Source organism: Chelonia mydas, chromosome 6 (genome assembly GCF_015237465.2).
Source record: "Chelonia mydas isolate rCheMyd1 chromosome 6, rCheMyd1.pri.v2, whole genome shotgun sequence".
NCBI lineage: Eukaryota > Metazoa > Chordata > Testudines > Cheloniidae > Chelonia > Chelonia mydas.
The window spans coordinates 15,916,914-15,935,350 of record NC_051246.2 but is presented as its reverse complement, the minus strand read 5'-3'; the positions used below and the strand labels follow the sequence as shown (position 1 = coordinate 15,935,350).

Here is an 18,437-nt window from a genome sequence, read left to right as displayed (position 1 = left end):
CACCATCCCCTGGCAACAAGTTCCACAGGTCAATAGTGTGTTGCGTGAAGAAGTGCTTCCTTTTGTTTGTTTTAAACCTGCTGCCTTTGTTTTAAACCTGCTAATTTCATCAGGTGACCCCTGGTTCTTGTGTCATGCAAAGGGGTAAATAACACTTCCCTATGCACTTTCTCCACCCCATTCATGATTTTATAGACCTCTGTCATATTCTTCCCATTCACCTCTTTTCTAAAAAAAGGTCAAAGGCAGAGTGTGAGTCAATATTATGGGTGTTGTGGGGCATCGCTCAAAGAGGGCAGAGTTAGGGTAAGATGGCACATACCTTAACTCTGGATTTCCTCATTTTCAGAGGTTTGAGTTTTGCTGAACTCACCATTCTAGAAGGGCACAAGATACAAAAGAGGCAACATTAACAAAGCTTTTCGCCATTTCAGTTCCTAGTTTTCTGAACAGAAAGTGAAACGTTGCTGGTAGGTTCTTTAGGCAGTTGTAATTATTATGTGGATGTGCAGTTTGGTCACTTCTCTGGCCAGATCATGATAATAATACCAAGTTCTTACACCGCGCTTTTCATCAGGAGATCTCAAGGAGGGAAACATCGTCAACCCCATTGTACAGGTGGGGAAACTACGGCACAGAGAGACAAAGTGTCTTGGTGTCACAGGGCAGGGTCCCACTCCTGTCTCTTTATAAGCAACAAACCGCTCACAGACCTTCTGGTCAAACACCTCATGTTTTCCCCACCATCCTCTACAAACTGGTACAGCCCTGTATTTACAATCTCATCCAATGCATAGTTCACTCGGCCAAGGATGGGGGAGACAGACGGTATCTTCCCCCTGAGAGATCTCTCCTGGCTCTGAAGAACCTGCTAGGCACACCCTTCCTGTGCCTTTTCCACCTCTTGCGTAATGGGTAAATGAGCCTTCTGTGGTCTCCTCAGCCTGTCCCAATCCACCAGTCAGGCACAGGTCTGCCAAATCAAGGATCCTCCCGAGCAACTACTTGGAGCTGCAGTGACCAGCATCAGCTGCTGTTGTCCACCCTATCACACATGTGGCCAAAGTCATCCCACGGGCCAGTGGCAGAATCAGTAGCAGAGCCCAGGTTTCACAAGGCCTTATCTACCATTGTCCCCACTAGGCCACACAGTTGCTATGTGGCCGCTATGCGCCCCTCCCCTCCCCCCCAACACACACACGGTCCCCCTGTACACGTTGTTATGCTGGGATGGGGATAATGGTCATGCTTTGAAATGTTTGGAGTGTGTAGCTCAGGGGTTGTCAAACTGAGGGTCGGGGACCCCTCAGGGGGTTGTGAGGTTATTACATAGGGGGTCGCGAGCTGTCAGCCGCCACCTCAAGCCTCGCTTTTCCTCCAGCATTTATAATGGTGTTAAATATATAAACGTATTTTAAATTTATAAGGGGGGTCACACTCAGAGGCTTGCTATGAAAAAGGGGTCACCAGTGCAAAAGTTTGAGAACCACTGGTATAGCTGCTAAAAGGCCGGTGAGAAATCTCAGACCTGGTCCACGGCCCAAGAATTTGACAGATTTATTACATGATCCTTACAGGAACTTTAAGCTTGTGAGAGAAGACTGGTGTGGTTCTCTCCTCCCTTCCCCACCCCCACAATCCCTCACAACATATACCCCTCTCCCCATAGTTTCAGTTTACCGTCCTCTGCCCATCCCATTAAGCCATTAGCATTTGAGGAGCCAGGTGGGCACCAAAGAAGTTGGTAGAACTTTGTGAAATGCTTTTTTTTGGGAGGGGAGATTTATCTTGGGAACTTCTAGCTCAAAAGACCCCAAGTTCGGCTCACTAACCCTAGCCCTTGCCCTCGCCCACATGAGGCACATCAAAGGTCAAGGCAATCTGACTATCTGGGCAGATTTTAGACCAATTAGGAGAGCCAAGCTTTAAACTGAAAGCTGATTGCCGATAGAAATATACCTGGCAATTTACTATACTAGTGGCAGATCTGAGGGAAGGGGCTGTACGCAGCTCTCCACAGGACAGCAGGCTCAGAGTGGTGGGACAGGGCCCATCTCCCAATGTGACGCTCTCAGCTGAAGAACACTCCGTGGAGATGAAAACAGCCTGAAACAATAGCTCGGAGAGGTCTCAGCTGCTCCATGCATGTCAGTAGGTGTTCCCATCCCCCTGCGCCAGACCTGGAGAGCCTGTAATATGCATCAAGCATGCCCAGTCTCAGTTCCTCAGCACTGTGTCCTTGGGGCATGCTCCCAGTTTGCCTGTTCTCAGCTTCACACCCAGAGGGGCAGGGCATCCCCAATCCTGGCAAACATGGGGGTTAGGGAGACAGGCTCAGACCCCCAGAGAGGGACAAGATCCCCCCAGATCCCAGATGATCCCCAGATCCTGGGACACACACAAAGATAGGGAGAAGAAAAGGAATACTTGTGGCACCTTAGAGACTAACAAATTTGTTAGTCTGTAAGGTGTCACAAGTACTCCTTTTCTTTTTGTGGATACAGACTAACACGGCTGCTACTCTGAAAGATAGGGAGAGATGCTCAAAGCCCCAAAGAGAGATAGCCCCTATGTCCTGGAACCCATGGGAGGGTAATGGGGGGCTGGCAGCTGCCCCTATTATGCTCCAGCCCCCTATCACTCACCCCCATGTCCACCTTCCCAGTACATGACCCCACCCTTCCATCTCCATCAAACCCCCCTCCCCCACCCACCAACTCTCTCCTATCTACCCAGCTCTATGTATCCCACTTCCTAGTGTCGCCCTCCCTTCACTGAACCCCAAACCCTCTCCCCCTATTCCCACCTATTCCTCCACCCCCAATCACCTCCCAGCCAACATTTGCATGTTTTTTGGGGGGATCAAAAATAGTGCCAACGCCTTCTGAATATTTAGCAGCCTTCCAATTAGATTTCCCACCCCCCAGTCAAAACCCCTTGGCCATCTTGGAGCAAGGTGCCTCCTTTCTTCATTTCAGATTTCTGCCCTGGGCAGATATGAACTGTTAGTGCCTGGGTGACACTGAGATTTAGCAGCTACAACAGGCGCCCCTAGAACCACTCACACCCAACAGATCACAGCCACATTTCCACCCCCATAGCCGCTCTCTCCGCAAATGCACAGCACTATCCATTTAGGCCATGCCTACACTAGCATTTATGTTGGCAAAACTTTTGTCACTCAGGGGTGTGAAAAAAACACACACAGCCCGAGCGACATAAGTGTTGCCGGCATAAGCACTTGTGTGCACAGCACTGTGTTGGTGGGAGATGCTCTCCTGCCAGCTCTGCTACTGCTGCTCGTTGAGCTGGTTTTATGATGTCGACAGGAGAGCTCTCTCCGGCTGGCATAACATGGCTACATGAGTGCTCTTACTGCCGCACAGCTGTGTCGGTACAGGCAGCTGTGCCACTGTAAGCTTGTAAGTGTAGACATGGCCTTAGCCCTCCTAACTGGAGAACCAAACCCTTTGACTCATAACATTGTAATTTGATTCCCCCCGCTCCTCCGCCCCCAGGGCTGGGGGTACGGTGCACTCAGCTGGGGTAACTCGAGAGCATTTGAGATCCTGGTGTGATGATCTCAACTCTGGTTTGATCTCCAGCTATCTACAAAAAAAAAAAAAAGACAAAACATGTCAATTTTTTCATGATTTGTGTGTATAAAAACAAACATCTTCTGTATTTTCCACAGTATGCATCCGATGAAGTGAGCTGTAGCTCACGAAAGCTCATGCTCAAATAAATTGGTTAGTCTCTAAGGTGCCACAAGTCCTCCTTTTCTTTTAACTTTAAGACAAGATTTTTTTTTGCCTGTATCTCAGGACCCCCAGGGTCAATCTGCCACCACATTGCCTTTGGGGGGAGGGATAGCTCAGTGGTTTGAGCATTGGCCTGCTAAACCCAGGGTTGTGAGTTCAATCCTTGAGGGGGCCATTTAGGGATTTGGGGCAAAAATTGGGGATTGGTCTTGCTTTGAGCAGGGGGTTGGACTCGATGACCTCCTGAGGTCCCTTCCAATCCTGATATTCTATGATTCTTGTGATCTCCTTAGATCTCACAAACTAACCAGCCATGGACCTGGCTATCCTGGAAAGGCAAACCTCCAACAGGTGGTGGGAAATTGGAGAGGGGTTAGAGAAGAGCCCCAAGAATGATTAAAGGATTAGAAACCTGCCTTATTAAATGTCTACTGTATCACAATGGTTAGATAGCAAATGGTTAATATATTATGAGAAGTTTATGTATGTTTTGTTATGTTTGTTTTTTCTACACATCTTTCTAAAAAATAACAAACACTTGAAAAGAAAAGAAAAGAAAAGAAAAGAAAAGAAAAGAAAAGAAAAAGAAACGTTATAGTGGTAGACTGAAGGAGTTCAATATAGTTTAACAAAGAGAAGGTTAAGGGGTGACTTGATCACAGTCTCTAAGTATCTACATGAGGAGCAAATATTTAATAATGGGCTCTTCAATCTTGCAGAGAAAGGTCTAGGATAATCCAATGGCTGGAAGTTGAAGCTAGACAAATTCAGACTGGAAATAAGGTGTAAATGTTTAACAGTGAGGGTAATTACCTGTTGGAACAATTTACCAAGGGTCCTGGTGGATTCTTCATCACTGACCATTTTTAAGGCAAGATTGGCTGTTTCCCTAAAAGCTGTGCTCTAGGAATGATTTTGGGAAGTTTCCTGGCCTGTGTTTTCCAGGAGGTCAGACTAGATGATCACAGTGGTCCCTTCTGGCCTTGGACACTCTGAGTCTATGAAATAACCCCCAGTTTGGCTCAGTAACTGAACTCTGCCCATGCGCCCCCACCCCACCAGGGGACACCAAATTTGGAGGCCATTTGAGGCTGTGTGGCCCTCAGAGCACTTACAAATGTTGAGCTGTAAACAGAATGCTAGTCTTAATATTAACTATAGCAGCGCTGGGGTGCCACGACTGTCTGTCTCCCTATCTATTAAATAGCAAAACTCTTTGTTAATGCAGAGTGATGCATGCCCGGTGCTATCTCATGCCCTTACAGAACATCAAGTTCAGCTAAACTTAAATCTCAGAAAACCTGCAGCTACAGTATGAAGGTAGATGCCGCCACAACCTTAACTCTGACCCCTGGAGCCAGCTGAAGTCACTGGCTATTCTCTTCATGTACTCTGGCTGCAGTCACTGGGCTAGGTGTCGCTGTACTGAATGACAGAGAGGTTGGCTGAAGCAGCTTGGCAGAGCTGTGATTGTGACATGAGGTGCCCTGGAGGCTGTGCCCCTCTGGGGGCGTATGTGAGCCTCTCTCCCAGCCCCCCATGTGTGTGGTCACAGGAGCGGTGCACGTACACCTGGGGAGATCCGATCTGCCTCATTTCAGCACTGAGTTGTGTACGTCGTGTCACTAGCGGGCCACAGAAGCATCTTGACATGGGGATTGTCAACAGTGAGGTGGGAGCTGCGGGTGGGCAGTGGGGTTAATGAAGGTTAAGTGAACGTATGGTGTTAGAGAGCACCATGTGCATAGGCAATCAGCTATCTGTCCACCAATCCATCAATCTCCATAGCTATACATCAATCAATCTTTCTATCCAACTATCTGTCATGTGCACATCTATCCATCCCTCCATCTCAAACACGACAATAAATATATCTACCCATACACACCTGTCTAGTTGTCTTTCTATATGAACTTCTAACTATAGCATTCACCCCACATCCCCTACAGCCCCTCTGTCTCTACCTATCTGCTCACATCCCCTCTATCTATATCAATCTATCCCATACATGTCTGTCTGTCTGTCCAGCTCAGGTCCTGGGGGACAGCTCTCAACTCATGTTGACATGGGGGTCAGAGGTCAGTGCCATGGATCCTCTCAGGGGCATTATTCCTCACCCCATGATGCTAGAGGGATATTGCACTTGGGCCTTTCCTATCCATCCAGAGACCAGGCCATACCTTCCCTGGTGCCAGGGGAGGGGCTACAGTGCCAGAGGCTGCTGGTACCCACCACCACAGACACCCCACCTTGCCCCTGGGGTGTCCAGCTCCACAGCCTGCTCCCCTCTGGTGAGTGGGGGGCAGGCAGCATGAGGCTCTGCATGTGGGGGTGAGGACATCTCTGCCCCACATAAGGCTCCCAAAGGATGCTGGGAAGCAAAGGAATTTTACCTCTCACTGACAATTAACCCTTTGGGGCCCAGACATGTAATGGGGGTGTGTGGAGAGGGTGGGTAGCTATGTGGGGTGGGGGGCACAGTGGGGGTTTGGTGTGCTGGAGGGGGCGGGTAGCTCTAGGGATGAGGGGCACAGTGGGGGGTTGGGTATGTTGGAAAAGGGGGCATGGAGGGCATTGGGAAGCACCCAGACTCTGCATAGCCCATCCCTGCTTGGGTCCCCAGTGCATTTTGGGTCCCTCTTGGGCACGGAGCACATGGCCAGCAGCGGATGACAGCCCCCTGAGTCAGCGCCCACCGCCCACCCGCACCCGCAGCGTCTGTCTCTCCATCTTGTGATATTTCGCTCCCCGGGAGCTGCACCGGAGGCAGCGCAGCAAACAAATCCTGCGCCAGCTTGTGCCGCAGCAGCCTGGCATAGCCCACCAACCCAGGCCCCCACCCCCCCTGCCCAGCCCTGGGCAACATGGCCATGGTTGGGGCACACACAGCCCTGCCAGCCACAGGGTACAGCTCATTTCAACCCCCCGGGGCACAGACTGCTGGGCTGGTGGGGGGCTGGAAGTGTGAATCCTGGCGCTGGTGCCCCAGGGCACGGACCCTTCGCGGGGGAGGGGGGCTGGGAGTGTGAATCCTGGTGCCGGTGCCCTGGGGCATGGATCCCTCTACTTTCAGCTGTGCATACGCTCCAGAACTGCCCCGACATGGCAAGATGAGCAGAGAAGGGGGGCAGGGTGGGCACAGGGCCAAAGTTGCTGGTTGGTTTCCTGGGAGTGTGTTGCCTGCTGGCAGATGAGTCCCTGGCAACGCCAGCACCAGCTGGTGCCCATTCCCAGCTCTCTGGCAGCGGCTCCTCCTCCCCCTCCCACCCAGCTCTGTTCCCAGATGTGCCCGTCAGAGCCCCAGAGCAAGGGAGGGGTTGGATGGGGAGGATCCCTCTCTTGGCTCCTCCCACTTCGCACCTTAAGCCCCGGCTCAGCCCCCAGCTCCCTTGCCCTGCTAGACGGTGAGCCAGCCCAGCCCCCAGGATGGCTGGCTCAGGGGGGCAGGGGATGGGGAACAGGGCCTTTCCCCTCTCGGGGGCGCTGGATCTGATCGCACCCAGAGCAGGGGACTGGCTGGCTCAGGGAGGTGGGGAATGGGACGTGGGGCCTTTTCCCTGTGAGGGTGCCGGATCCCATCCGCCCCGCGGTGATGCCCTCCCAAGGATGGGGAGGCTGGGGCGCGGTGTCCTGCCCACTGATCTCGCCTGTTGCAAGGGGCACTGGCTTCCCCGCTCCCCGCCCTTTGTTGGCATCTGGAGCCCAGAGCCCTTGGGCTGCCCCCGGTGGGGCGGGGCGGGGCGGAGCCCGGCCCTTAAAGCGGCGGCCCCGCGGCAAGGGGAGGAGCCGCCGGGCCGGGATAAGGCTCCGCGGCTCGCAGAGCTCACTCCTTCCCGCGAGCTGCCGGGAGCGCACCGTAGGGTGTCCGGAGCGCAGCGCCCCCAGCCCCGCCACGCCCCGTCCCGTTCGCGCCCCCACCCCCACCGGCATGAGGCCGCCGTGCGCTCGCTGTCGCCGGCGCAGCGGGGGCTAAGGTGCCCTCCAGGAGCGCAGAGAGAGCGCCGGGTGCCACCGGGCTGAGCGCACCGGGCACCAGCATTGGAGAGTGCTGTGCGCTCAGCGCCCCTGCCCAGGCGCGGGCACTGGACTGAGTCCCCCCGAGCGCTGGAGAGCACCGCAGACTGAGCGCACCGGGCACCGGACTGAGCGCACCCGGCACTGGCATTAGAGAGTGTTGAGTGCCCTCTGCCCAGGCGCCAGCACCAGACTGGGCACTGACACAGAGCCGAGCACCCCAGGCACCAGCGAGCACTGTGGCCTGAGAACCCAACGCCTGGGCACCGGTAAGCCCTGCAGACTTGGCAGTGGACTGAGTTCCCCATGCATTGGTATTGAGCCCCTGCAGACTGGGCTTTGGCAAACACCGCATCCAGCTGGATCGGCGCTGGGCACCTGGACACTGCTGGCTGAGGGTCACTGAGGCTTGGATCTGCCCCTGCCCTGCTCCGTCCATCTGCCCTTCTACGCTCACCTTGGCAACATGCTGCCCCGGCCAGTACGCCTTCTGCACGGTAAGCGCCATTGCCAGCTGGCTCCTAGGCTTCACCCTGGGCCCGGTGGGACTGGATGGGAGCTGCTGCTGGCTTGGCAGCATGGGGAGGATAGGATGGTGCTGAGGGGTAGTACCAGTGGAGGGTAATGCTGGGGGGGGGCACAGATGGGGTGGTGTTAGGGTTGGAGGACACAGTGTCCTGGGTGACGGGAACATGGACAGGACAGTGCTGGGAGGGGGAGAGGGACAGTGCTGGGGGGGTTACAGATGAGACATTGCTGAGTGGGGGACACAGCACCCTTGGGGGGGATGTGTCAGGGATGGAGGGAACAGTGACGGGGCACTGACAGCACAGCTCCCTGCGGTGGTGCTGGGGAGAACACAAGCACCCTGGACGGGCATGGAAGGGGATAGCGGCGGGGAGGATGGGAGGGTACAGTGCAGCTGTGGACAGGAGGGTGCCAGGGGGCAGCAGGACACACAGCATTGGGTGCATGAGCAAGACAAGCCCTTGGGTGGGTGGGGACTGTTCATGCCCTGGCCTGGGGGGTGCAGGGCACTGCAATGGGGGAGTGGGAAGCCAGAGCAGTGCAGGCCACACTCTGTCTCCCCCCACCCTGCAAGCACAGGGACAGGGAACGGGGGAGCTGAGCACCCCCTGCTCCCGAGGCCAGGGCTGGCGCCACCCTCCTTGCCACACACTCAGATGCTTAGTTACCTGGGGGTAGGCCAGGGAATGGGCCATGGGATCTTCCCCTCTAGGGGGTGCTGGCTCTGATTCAGCCGTGGAGATGAGGGGTTGGTTGGCCGGCTGGGGGGGTGTTCTCCCAGACCCCCAAATGCACGCATCTGGTGAGAGGCGTTCCAGCTGTGCCCCCTGCAGGACAGGGCTGGGGTGGATGAGGGGGGGCATGTTCTTCTCTAGGGTATTTGGTGCTCAGGGGCTGGTACTCCAGAGCTGACTCAGCTGATGAGAGGGGGAGGGAGACAGATGGGTGGGGGAGGGATTGGCAGGGGGGATATGAGGGGGCGAAGCAAGGATCAGAGGAGCTGAGCACACAAGGGGTGGGTCTGGTGTTGCTGCTCCCCTGGCACTGTGCGCAGGGGGTAAGCTTGGCAGCACTGCCCCCTGCTGGCCTGGTCCTGGTGCCCCAGGCGATTGGTGCCATTTATAGCCATTGCGTTCTGCAAGAACTCCCGGCGCGGCTAGCAGCTTATTTTGGGGGTCTTAAATTTTATGGACAAGCACAGAGCAGCTCCCGGCAGCACGGAGCCCCCTCGCCTGCATCACACGCTGCGTCACCACCCCACGGCCTCCCTGCCAGCCTTCGCTCTGCTGCGGAGTGTGGGAGGCTGTTCTTTAGGTATTGCCCCCTGCCCTTCTGCTCCCCAGAGCCTTCATCCTCACCCCACCTTCCTCTTTGGGGGCTCCCTCAGCTGTGGAGCCTTCTTTACCAGCCAGCTGCCTCCTCTTAGGGCTCCCCCCTCCACATCTGTCTGAGCGTCTGATCCTATGGGGACCACCCCTCACCTTCGTTCCCATCAGCAGCCATCTCTGCACTGCTCCCACCCTCCATCCCCACCATCCTCTTCCTCTGTGGGAGGCTGGACTGCTCCCCCGGGCTTTAGATCTGCAGTTTCTGCCCCTCCACTTCCCCTCCCCTTCTTCTGATTCCCCCCTTGATCTCCCCTTCCCCCAGGGCTCACTGCCATGGTTTGGGGGGGGGGGCATGCCCACCAGATTCTATACCTGCCTCCCTGCTCCCCTCTTTCCATGGCCAAGTGCCATGTCCCGGGGACCCCACTCCCCCAGCTCCGCCTCCTGGGTCAGTGGTTCCCCGGTTGGTTGGTCAGCTGCTCAACTGGGCATGAGCTGGGGTGGCACAGACACTGCCCCAGCCCTCGGCAGGAGGAAGAGGGGGATCAGACAGCCACAAGGGAGCTACCTACAGCCGGTGCCTGGGTCACTGCAAAGAGCCAAGAAAGTGGCTGGAGATCTAGAAAGGGAGGGACTGCCACAGTCCTGGGGGAGGGCATGGGGAATATGCCTGGGCAGGGTTCTGGGGTGCTGGCATGGGGCCCACAAGGTAAGCAGGAGGGGAGAGGTGGCAGCTGTGCCAACCCCCCCACCCTGGGGCCAGGTGCTGATGAGGCAGGAAGGCTGGTGAAATGCAGACTGGGTGAGGGGTGCCATCCCAGCCTCTCTTTGGGGAGCGGAGTCAGACTCTGGTAAGGGACCCCTGCCCACTGGCTGGTAGCAGGGAGTGAATGGAGCGGCAGCCCAGCTAGGGCAGGTACAGGGCCTTGGGAGAGGGGGATCTGAGGGGGAAGGGTTGGGGCAAGGAGAGAGAATAGGACAGGCCTTGTGGGAGATGAGCCCAGGGGCACAGGCAGAGCTGCCCTGATGGCACAGACAATGCTGATGGCCATACAGAAGTGGGAGGGTGGGTAGGCTGAGAATCTTCCAGCCCCCCTCCCCCTTCCTCAACCTGCACTTAGAGAGAGCCACAGGCCTGAATTATGGATGAGGCTTCTTGGGTTACAGCTGCTCGACCAGGGGTGGGGGCCCAGAACAGCCCCCCCCCAGGCACTGGGCATTGCTGGACTCCTGCCCATCCCCAGAGGAGTGCTAAGGAGGCACTGCTGGACCAGTCCTAAGGGGACACTGCTTAATCCTCTGAGAAGGATTAAGGGATCAGAATTCGGCTCCTGAGATTCCCAGAGAGAGACAGGAAGTGCCCCATACAGGGCCTGGGGGAACTTTATCGACACCCTTCAGTGAGAGACAGGGAGTGGAGTTGGCAAGGAATGCTCCTAGGAACTACCACACTGGGTCAGACCAATGGACCATCTAGCCCAGTATCCTGTCTGCCGACATGGGCCAATGCCAGGTGCTTCAGAGGGCATGAACAGAACAGGGCAATTATTGAGTGATCCATCCCTTGCTGTTCAGTCCCAGCTTCTGGCAGTCAGAGGCTAGGGACACCCAGAGCATGATGTGATTGGGATCGTCCTTGGGGAGCTCTATGACTGTCCTATACCTGACTGAGCCTGGGGGGTCTGAGTGTGGGGATCTCCCCCTGAGTAAGCCCCCCCCCACACACACACACAGAGTGGGTGTGTGGCTGGAGCTGCTTTGTGGAGAGAGGAACACGTGTGGGTCCTGAGTGGGGAAGGGGAGAGGAGGAGGCGGAGGTGGTGTGAACAGGAATGGCAGCAGCTTGTGTCACTCGCTCTGGCGTCAGCCGCCCACCTACACATGCTCTGGGCACATGCGTTTGCACATGGGACACGCGCACAGAAGTGTTCACACGAGAACACACGGGCGCGTTTGCCGCCTGGATCAGGAGCAACCATGGCCCCAGGCCTGGGAATACCCACCCATCCCCCTGGGAATGGAGACTCCATATTGGAAGGTGCCCAAAGGACACCCCAACACACACACACACACACCAGAATCACAATGCTTGGGTAGGAGAGCACATGCAAGGCAGGGGCGTGGGGGTTGCCCTGGCTGGGTGGAGTTGGGGCTCTAGTGCACTGGGTGGTACTGGTGCAACAGCCCCTCTCACCTCCTGCCTCTCTGTTTTCCAGGCTCTGTCACCCCCCTCTTCTGCCTTCTGGCGCTGATGGCGGCCCTGCCCCCGGGGGTGCCCACCTGCCCCATGCTGTGCACCTGCTACTTCTCCCCACCCACGGTCAGCTGCCAAGCCAACAACTTCTCGTCGGTGCCCCTGGTGCTGCCCCCCAACGCCCAGCGCCTCTTCCTGCAGAACAACCTGATCGGGGCACTGCGGGCGGGCACCTTCGGGCCCAGCACCATCACGCTCTGGCTGTACTCCAACAACATCTCCTCCATCCAGCCCGGCACCTTCCGCCACCTGTCCGCCCTGGAGGAGCTGGACCTGGGGGACAACCGCAACCTGCGCAGCCTGGACCCCGACACCTTCCGGGGGCTGGAGCGCCTGCAGTCCCTACACCTCTACCGCTGCCAGCTCAGCAGCCTGCCCAGCACCCTCTTCCGCAGCCTCTTCAGCCTCCAGTACTTGTACCTGCAGGAGAACAACCTGCTCTACCTCCAGGTGGGTGGGGGCAGGGATCCCGGCCACAGGGATGGACATACAGATGCCTGCGTGCCAGCAGCTCGGACTGGGGCACTGGCTGGCTCCAGGGGTGGGGAATGTGACATGGCCTTTCCCCTCTAGGGGGCGCCAGTTCCCACCCAGCTCCAGGGCGGGCTCAGAAAGTGATGAGTGGGACCTGGGAGCCTTTTCCCTCCTAGGGGGCACCAGCTACAGTCCTGCTGAGCTGGGGGCTGTATTCTCTGGGCTTAGGCTGAGATCCCCACCTGTCCTCTTGCTGGGAGTCGGGCTGCCCGGCCGATGCAGCTCCCCTCCCCCACTCTCCTGCAGGCAGGCAGGGGGGAGCAGAGGGGCTCTTTGGTGCCTTGCCAGCCAGCTACTCTCAAACCACAGTGCATCCGGCCCCGGGCGTTGCGGCTCCTCCACAGAAAGGAGCAGCCCAGCCCCTGCAGCTTGCACCAGGGTGGGGGGGCAAGGAGAGGGAGGCCCTGCCAGACAGCACTGCCTTCAGCATAGCGTGCCCTGCCCTGCAGAGATCACAGGGCTGGGAGCTGGGTGGTTAGGTGGCAAAGCTTGTGTCATGTCATCTGACTTGCCTGCCATCCGTCCCTCCCTCTCACTGTCATCTCGCCCCTCTTCCCTTCCTCTCTCTCTCCATCCCTCTTGCATCTCTTCCTCTCCTCCTGCTTTCCTTCCACCTCCCTCTATCATCCCTGGATCCTTCCTTCCATTCCTCCCCCTCTATTCCACCATCCACCCTTTCCTTCTTCCATCCACCTTCTACCCCCATCTATTCCTCCATCCATCCAACTCTACCACTCCTCTCTCCCTTCTTTCTACCCGCTCTGTCCATCTGTGCTTCCTTCCATCCATCCACCCCGTCTCCATCTATTCCTCCATCTATCCATTTCTATCCCTTCTCTCCCCTCCTTTTTCTTTTTTTCTACTCGGCTCTCCATCCGCCCCTCCTCCCCTTCTTTTTCCCCGCTCTCCATCCTTCCCACCTTGATCTCTCAGGACGACCTGTTTATGGACCTAGCCAACCTGAGCCATCTCTTCCTGCACGGGAACAAGATCCGGGTGCTGTCAGAGCACGTGTTCCGGGGGCTGTGGGGGCTGGACCGGCTGCTGCTGCACGTCAACCGGCTGCACTCAGTGCACCGCTGGGCCTTCCGCGACCTGGCCAAACTCACCATCCTCTACCTGTTCAACAACAGCCTGGCGACGCTGCCGGGCGAGACGCTGGCCGAGCTGCCCTCGCTGGAGTTCCTGCGCCTCAACAACAACCCCTGGGCCTGCGACTGCCGCGCCCGCTCCTTGTGGGCCTGGTTCCAGCGCTCCCGCGTCTCCAGCTCGGCCGTGGCCTGTGCCACCCCGCCTGAGCGCCAGGGTCGTGACCTGCGCCACCTGAGCCAGGCCGATTTCTGGGACTGCCTCCCGGCCAACCACGCCCCGGCCTGGCCTGCCGGGGGCACCAAGCCGAAGTGGGGTGGGGAGGCCGAGGCAGGCCGGCCCCGCAGCAACAGCTCCTCCAACCACCTGTACGGGCTGGGGGAAGCTGGGGCGCCTGCCGCCGACCCCTCCTCCTTCTACCGGGACCTGCCGGCCAGTGACATCCGCAGCCCCAAGTACGACTCGCCCACTGAGGTGGACTACTGGGCCGGCTATGGTAGTGAGGAGGGCCGGCTCAAGGAGGGTTGTGCCGGGCCCGGCTGCTCCCCGCTGGACTCTGGGGCCTGCCAGCCAGGCACACTGCCCGCAGCCCTACCCCTACTCCTGCTGCTGCTGTTGGGGCCCCCTGGGCTCTGACCCAGCCCAACTAGACTGCCCAGGACTGAGCAAGGACAGCGACTGTGGGAGGAGGGGAGGACAGGCCCTAAATAACCCCCCACGGCACTGAGACTGAGGGGGGCAGGCCCTCAGCCCCCATTCTGGGACTGAGCCTGCCTTGTTTCTCTCTCACACTCACTCTCACACACACACCTGCCCTTGTGGGCAGCTGGCTAGGGGGGAATGTGGAGTTTGAGCAACGGGTGCTTTCTCGATGCCCAGTGGATTCCTGCTGCTTGTCTGCTTTTGGATGGGAGCCCATCAGTGCAAACAGGACCCCCAGAGAACCCCCTGCTGGCACCCCAGCTTCCCTCCCCATTAGGCCCCCACAGCTCCAGGGAACACCCCCATAGGACCCCACCCAGCAGCACCCACCTCTGATCTCCCCCACACCCAAGGGACCCTTCCATGCTAGCCCCCAACCCCGTTGATGTTGCTCACTGGACCCCCCCACCCCCTGCACCATCTCTCCCACCCTGGCTAGAGCCCCCCCTTCCTATGTGACGAACTGTGCAGGGGGACCAGCTGTTGGATGCCTCTTCCCCCCGCAGAAGTCCACAGCATGGTCCCTAGGAGTTATAGCTCCCCTCCTGCTGAGGAGAGAGGGGGATCAGTGTCTTTTTAATCCCCTACTGTCCCTTCTAAGCCACACCACCCCCTGCTCCCACATGCCCACAACCGCCCCCCCAGCCCATTCCCCGCATCCTTATAATCTCCACTCCAAGCTACTGCCTCCCCCCCACACTGCCTCCTAATGGAGAGAGAGAGAGAGCAGCGTCCCCTCCCCTGCAGTACTCCCAGCCCCTTCTTTCCCTCTCCCACATGACACCCCCCCTCATCCCCACCCACCTCTCCCTTCCCCCATCTCCGTGTTCCTGGACTGGCCCTCGGGGATGAAAGCTCTTTCCTTCTCCCCTTCCCTCCTCTGAATCTGGTGGGATCTCCCCCCAAGCCCCGCTCTGCGGCTCTGACCCCCCATTTGCCGACACGTCTGATGCTGGATGTTTTTCTGCTGCTCACCCTGGCCCCCATCTAACAAGCAAAAAAAAAGGGGGTTGGAAAATTATTTATTAAAAAAAATTCTATTATTTTAGGCCGGTTTTTTGGACTTAGTCACTCAAGCACGTGGGCAGCAGCTGCCTTGGAGTCCAGTTCCTGAGCTTGCCCGCTCTTGCCTGGGCAGCACAGGGGTATTCAGATTGCTGGCTCCTGGCTCGCTCTCTGGATCCCATCTCAGGCCAGGAGGGTGCCAAGCCTGGTGGGTCTGAGTCCTGATGGGGTAGGTGCCCTCCTTACCAGCTCCTCATGCCAGCTGGCACAGATTCCCATCCCCGCAGAGCGGGCATGGACTCAGCAGGCAGAGGAGGTGAGCAGCAGCAGCTCTGGCAACTTTTGGTCTCTTGCCCACAGAATCTGCTCTCATTTCAAATCAGCAGCTTCTGTCTCCTGAAGCTGGCAGTGATTTGGGGGAATCCTGGTGGCCCAACCTATTGGCCCCCTGCCTCCCCCCCCCCGATGACTATCCCCATTGCAGGCTCTCACTCTCAGCATCGTAGAGAGAACCCTACAGAGGCGCGACGTGCATGCTGCTGCCTGAGTCTGCAGCCAGCGTGAGCCGATGGCCTTGGGGGTGTCCCTTTCAGCTGAGTATGCTGTTAACTCTGGAACCCAAGGGTGGTGATCACACTGAAAATGACATGAACTTGTGGGTTGCTGCCCAAAGCCCCCTGCCCAGCATCTACTTTCAGGGGCCTGGCACACTTGGACCCCATGTTCACTCGTGCTCTCTTGCCCCCCTGCACTTCTGTCTCCCCATTATTGGGGTTAGGGGTGGGTGCAGGGTGAGCATGAGGTTGATCATGGGGTGGAGGTGAGGGATGGGGTGGGGTGATCACATGGGGATGGGAGTTGGAGGTCAGTGAGGGGGGTCAAAGCAGGGTCTCACTGGAGCCCTGTGCTGTGGAGGTATAGGCAGGTCTGGCGCTGTGCCAGAGGGGGTGGCTCTGCCTTTCCAGGTCATGTCATTCTCCTCGTGAAATATTCATGGCCTCTCTTGCAGAACAGCAGCACAAGCCAGTGAGCACTGCTGCGTGAAAGAGCCTTCCCGCAGGGCAACCCAGCACTCCCTTCCCCCATCCGCATCCAGGGGTCGCCTCATGCCACATGAACCCCAGTCCCACCCTTGCCCCTTCTACCCCAATCCTCATGAGGCTCAAGGGGGCCTGGCCAGCCATGGGGGGAGAACAGAGCGCAGGACAGAGCAACCACCCCGCAGCCAGCCAGGGGACACCAGGGAGGCGGGAGGGACAGGTCTGGCCATGGTACAGCTTTTGTGTTTACAAGAGGAGTTAAAGCCACAGAGGGCTGGGACCGGCTCAGCCTCCCCTCAGCAGGCTGGCTGGTGTGAGCCACCATGTGAGGGGCTCTAGCCCAGAGCTATCTTCTCCCCTCCCTCCCTCTCCCAAAAAAAAAACACACTTGGCTGAGGGGCAGGTAAGGTAGCTCAGTGCATCTGTATCTCAGCACTTCTCTGGCCCCCTCCCGTCTCCATCTGTAATGTAGTTACCAGTGCCCCATGCAGCAGGGCTATTCTCCCCATCGTACAGAGAGAAACCGAGGCACAGAGCAGCTCTGTGTGCTGACACAATTCCCCTTCCCCCCAAAAAAAGTTTTCTGAAATGATGCCCCTGGGTGGGAAGCTAATGGGAACAGAGTCTAACCAGAGGGAGTGCTGCGTGCCTGAGTCTGCCCGCAGCTGAAACAACAGCTCTAGCATGGGTACTAGCCACCCTTATTCATCACATGGAGCTGTCAACTCTGGAGTCTACTGGTGACCCCTGTGGTGCCAACCCAGTGAAACATGGCTCTGCTGCTGATCAAAGGAGTGAGGAAGCAGAGGAAGGATGGAGAGAGATTTGTACTCCTGGGAGTGGGTCTTGGTTTGGGGGACAGGGCTTGGGAGGCTGCAGCTCAACCACAGTGCAGCGTGGTGGGATAGTAAGGGAGGTCTGCCCAGCCCCTGCTCTGGCAGCCACTGCCAGCCCCAAATTCACACACCCCCCACTCCCCAGTGTCACACTCTCCTGCACAACAACTATTGTGAACACACGTGCAATTGAAGGTGGGGAAGCAGCTGAGGGAACAGGGCTGGCCCTTTAAATCTGGTGGGGGAGGAAGGCACCTGAAGGCAATGTGGCTGGCCCTTTAAAGTAGGGGGAGTGCATGGGCAAGGCAGCTGGGAAGAATGGGGCTGGCCCTTTAAACCCTTTAAATCAGTGAGCCAGGATGGAGTTTGCAGCTGGGGTCAAGGCCAGGCCCAGTGCCTGCCAGCAGGGGGCACAGCCACATACCATGGGGAGCAGCAGCGGGGCTCTGAGGTCCCTATAGCACCCCAAAGCTGTCCTCAGCAGATCTTCATAGCCAGTGCCCATTGCACATCGAACCCCCTGCCACTCAGCCATGCAGAGCCCGGCTCAAGCCGGTAACCGCCCAGCTGGCTGGCCCCTCTTCCAGGCTGCTACCTTGTTCTCCAGCGACTGGGCCAGGCGCCGACTGTGCGGAAGCGCCTGGGAAAATATTGAGGACAGGGAGACACGTAACACAAGGGCCCAAGGCAGCTCTCCGTGGCTATGTTCTCTGGCAGGCCAAGCCCCGGGAATAACCTCACTGCAGAGCCATGAGATGGGAAGGTGCGACAGAGCTGTGAGCATTCAGGATCAGCCCAATGGGCAACATGGCTAGAGCACTCCTGGGTTCTATTCTTGGCTCTTCTGCATGACTTCAGGCAAGTCACTTTCCCTTCTGGGCCTCAGTTTCCCCTCCCACTCCTCATCTATTCAAGCTGTGAGCTCTCTGGAGCAGGGGCTGTCTCTCATTGTGTGTCTGTGCAGCCTCTGGCACAAAAAGGATCCCGATCTTGGCTCAGGTCTGTGCAGCCTCCAGCACAACAGGGACTCCAACCCTGGTGGGGGTCTGGGCAGCACCTGGCACAATGGGGGCCCTGTGGAGGGCCTATCACTGCACTGTGGCCTGACATGACAGGGGCCTGATTTTGGTTGCTGCCTGTAGGTGCTACAAATAGTAATGTTCTCTCCCACTCCCTGTGCCAGGAGAGAGCCGGGAAGCCTCTGCCGGGGGTCATCAGGGAATTGCCACACACAACCTATTGGGCAGCCATGCGATCTCCCATTAATGAAGTTCCAATTTAATGGCCTGAACAGCTGTTCGCCGCGGGATCAGGGGATTAAGCGGCAGGAAAGCAAAAGATAAACA

At 57.6% G+C, this 18,437-nt stretch overlaps 1 protein-coding gene across 1 annotated transcript; it reads left to right on the top strand.

Moving 5' to 3' along the window:
* Positions 1-7,352: 7,352 nt before the first annotated feature.
* Positions 7,353-16,953, top strand: RTN4RL2 (reticulon 4 receptor like 2). The gene is made up of 3 exons (XM_007068191.3): positions 7,353-8,272; positions 11,848-12,335; positions 13,353-16,953. Exons 1-3 carry the CDS (start codon positions 8,242-8,244, stop codon positions 14,142-14,144), a joined length of 1,311 nt encoding a protein of 436 aa, XP_007068253.2. The 5' UTR covers positions 7,353-8,241; the 3' UTR covers positions 14,145-16,953.
* Positions 16,954-18,437: the final 1,484 nt, after the last annotated feature.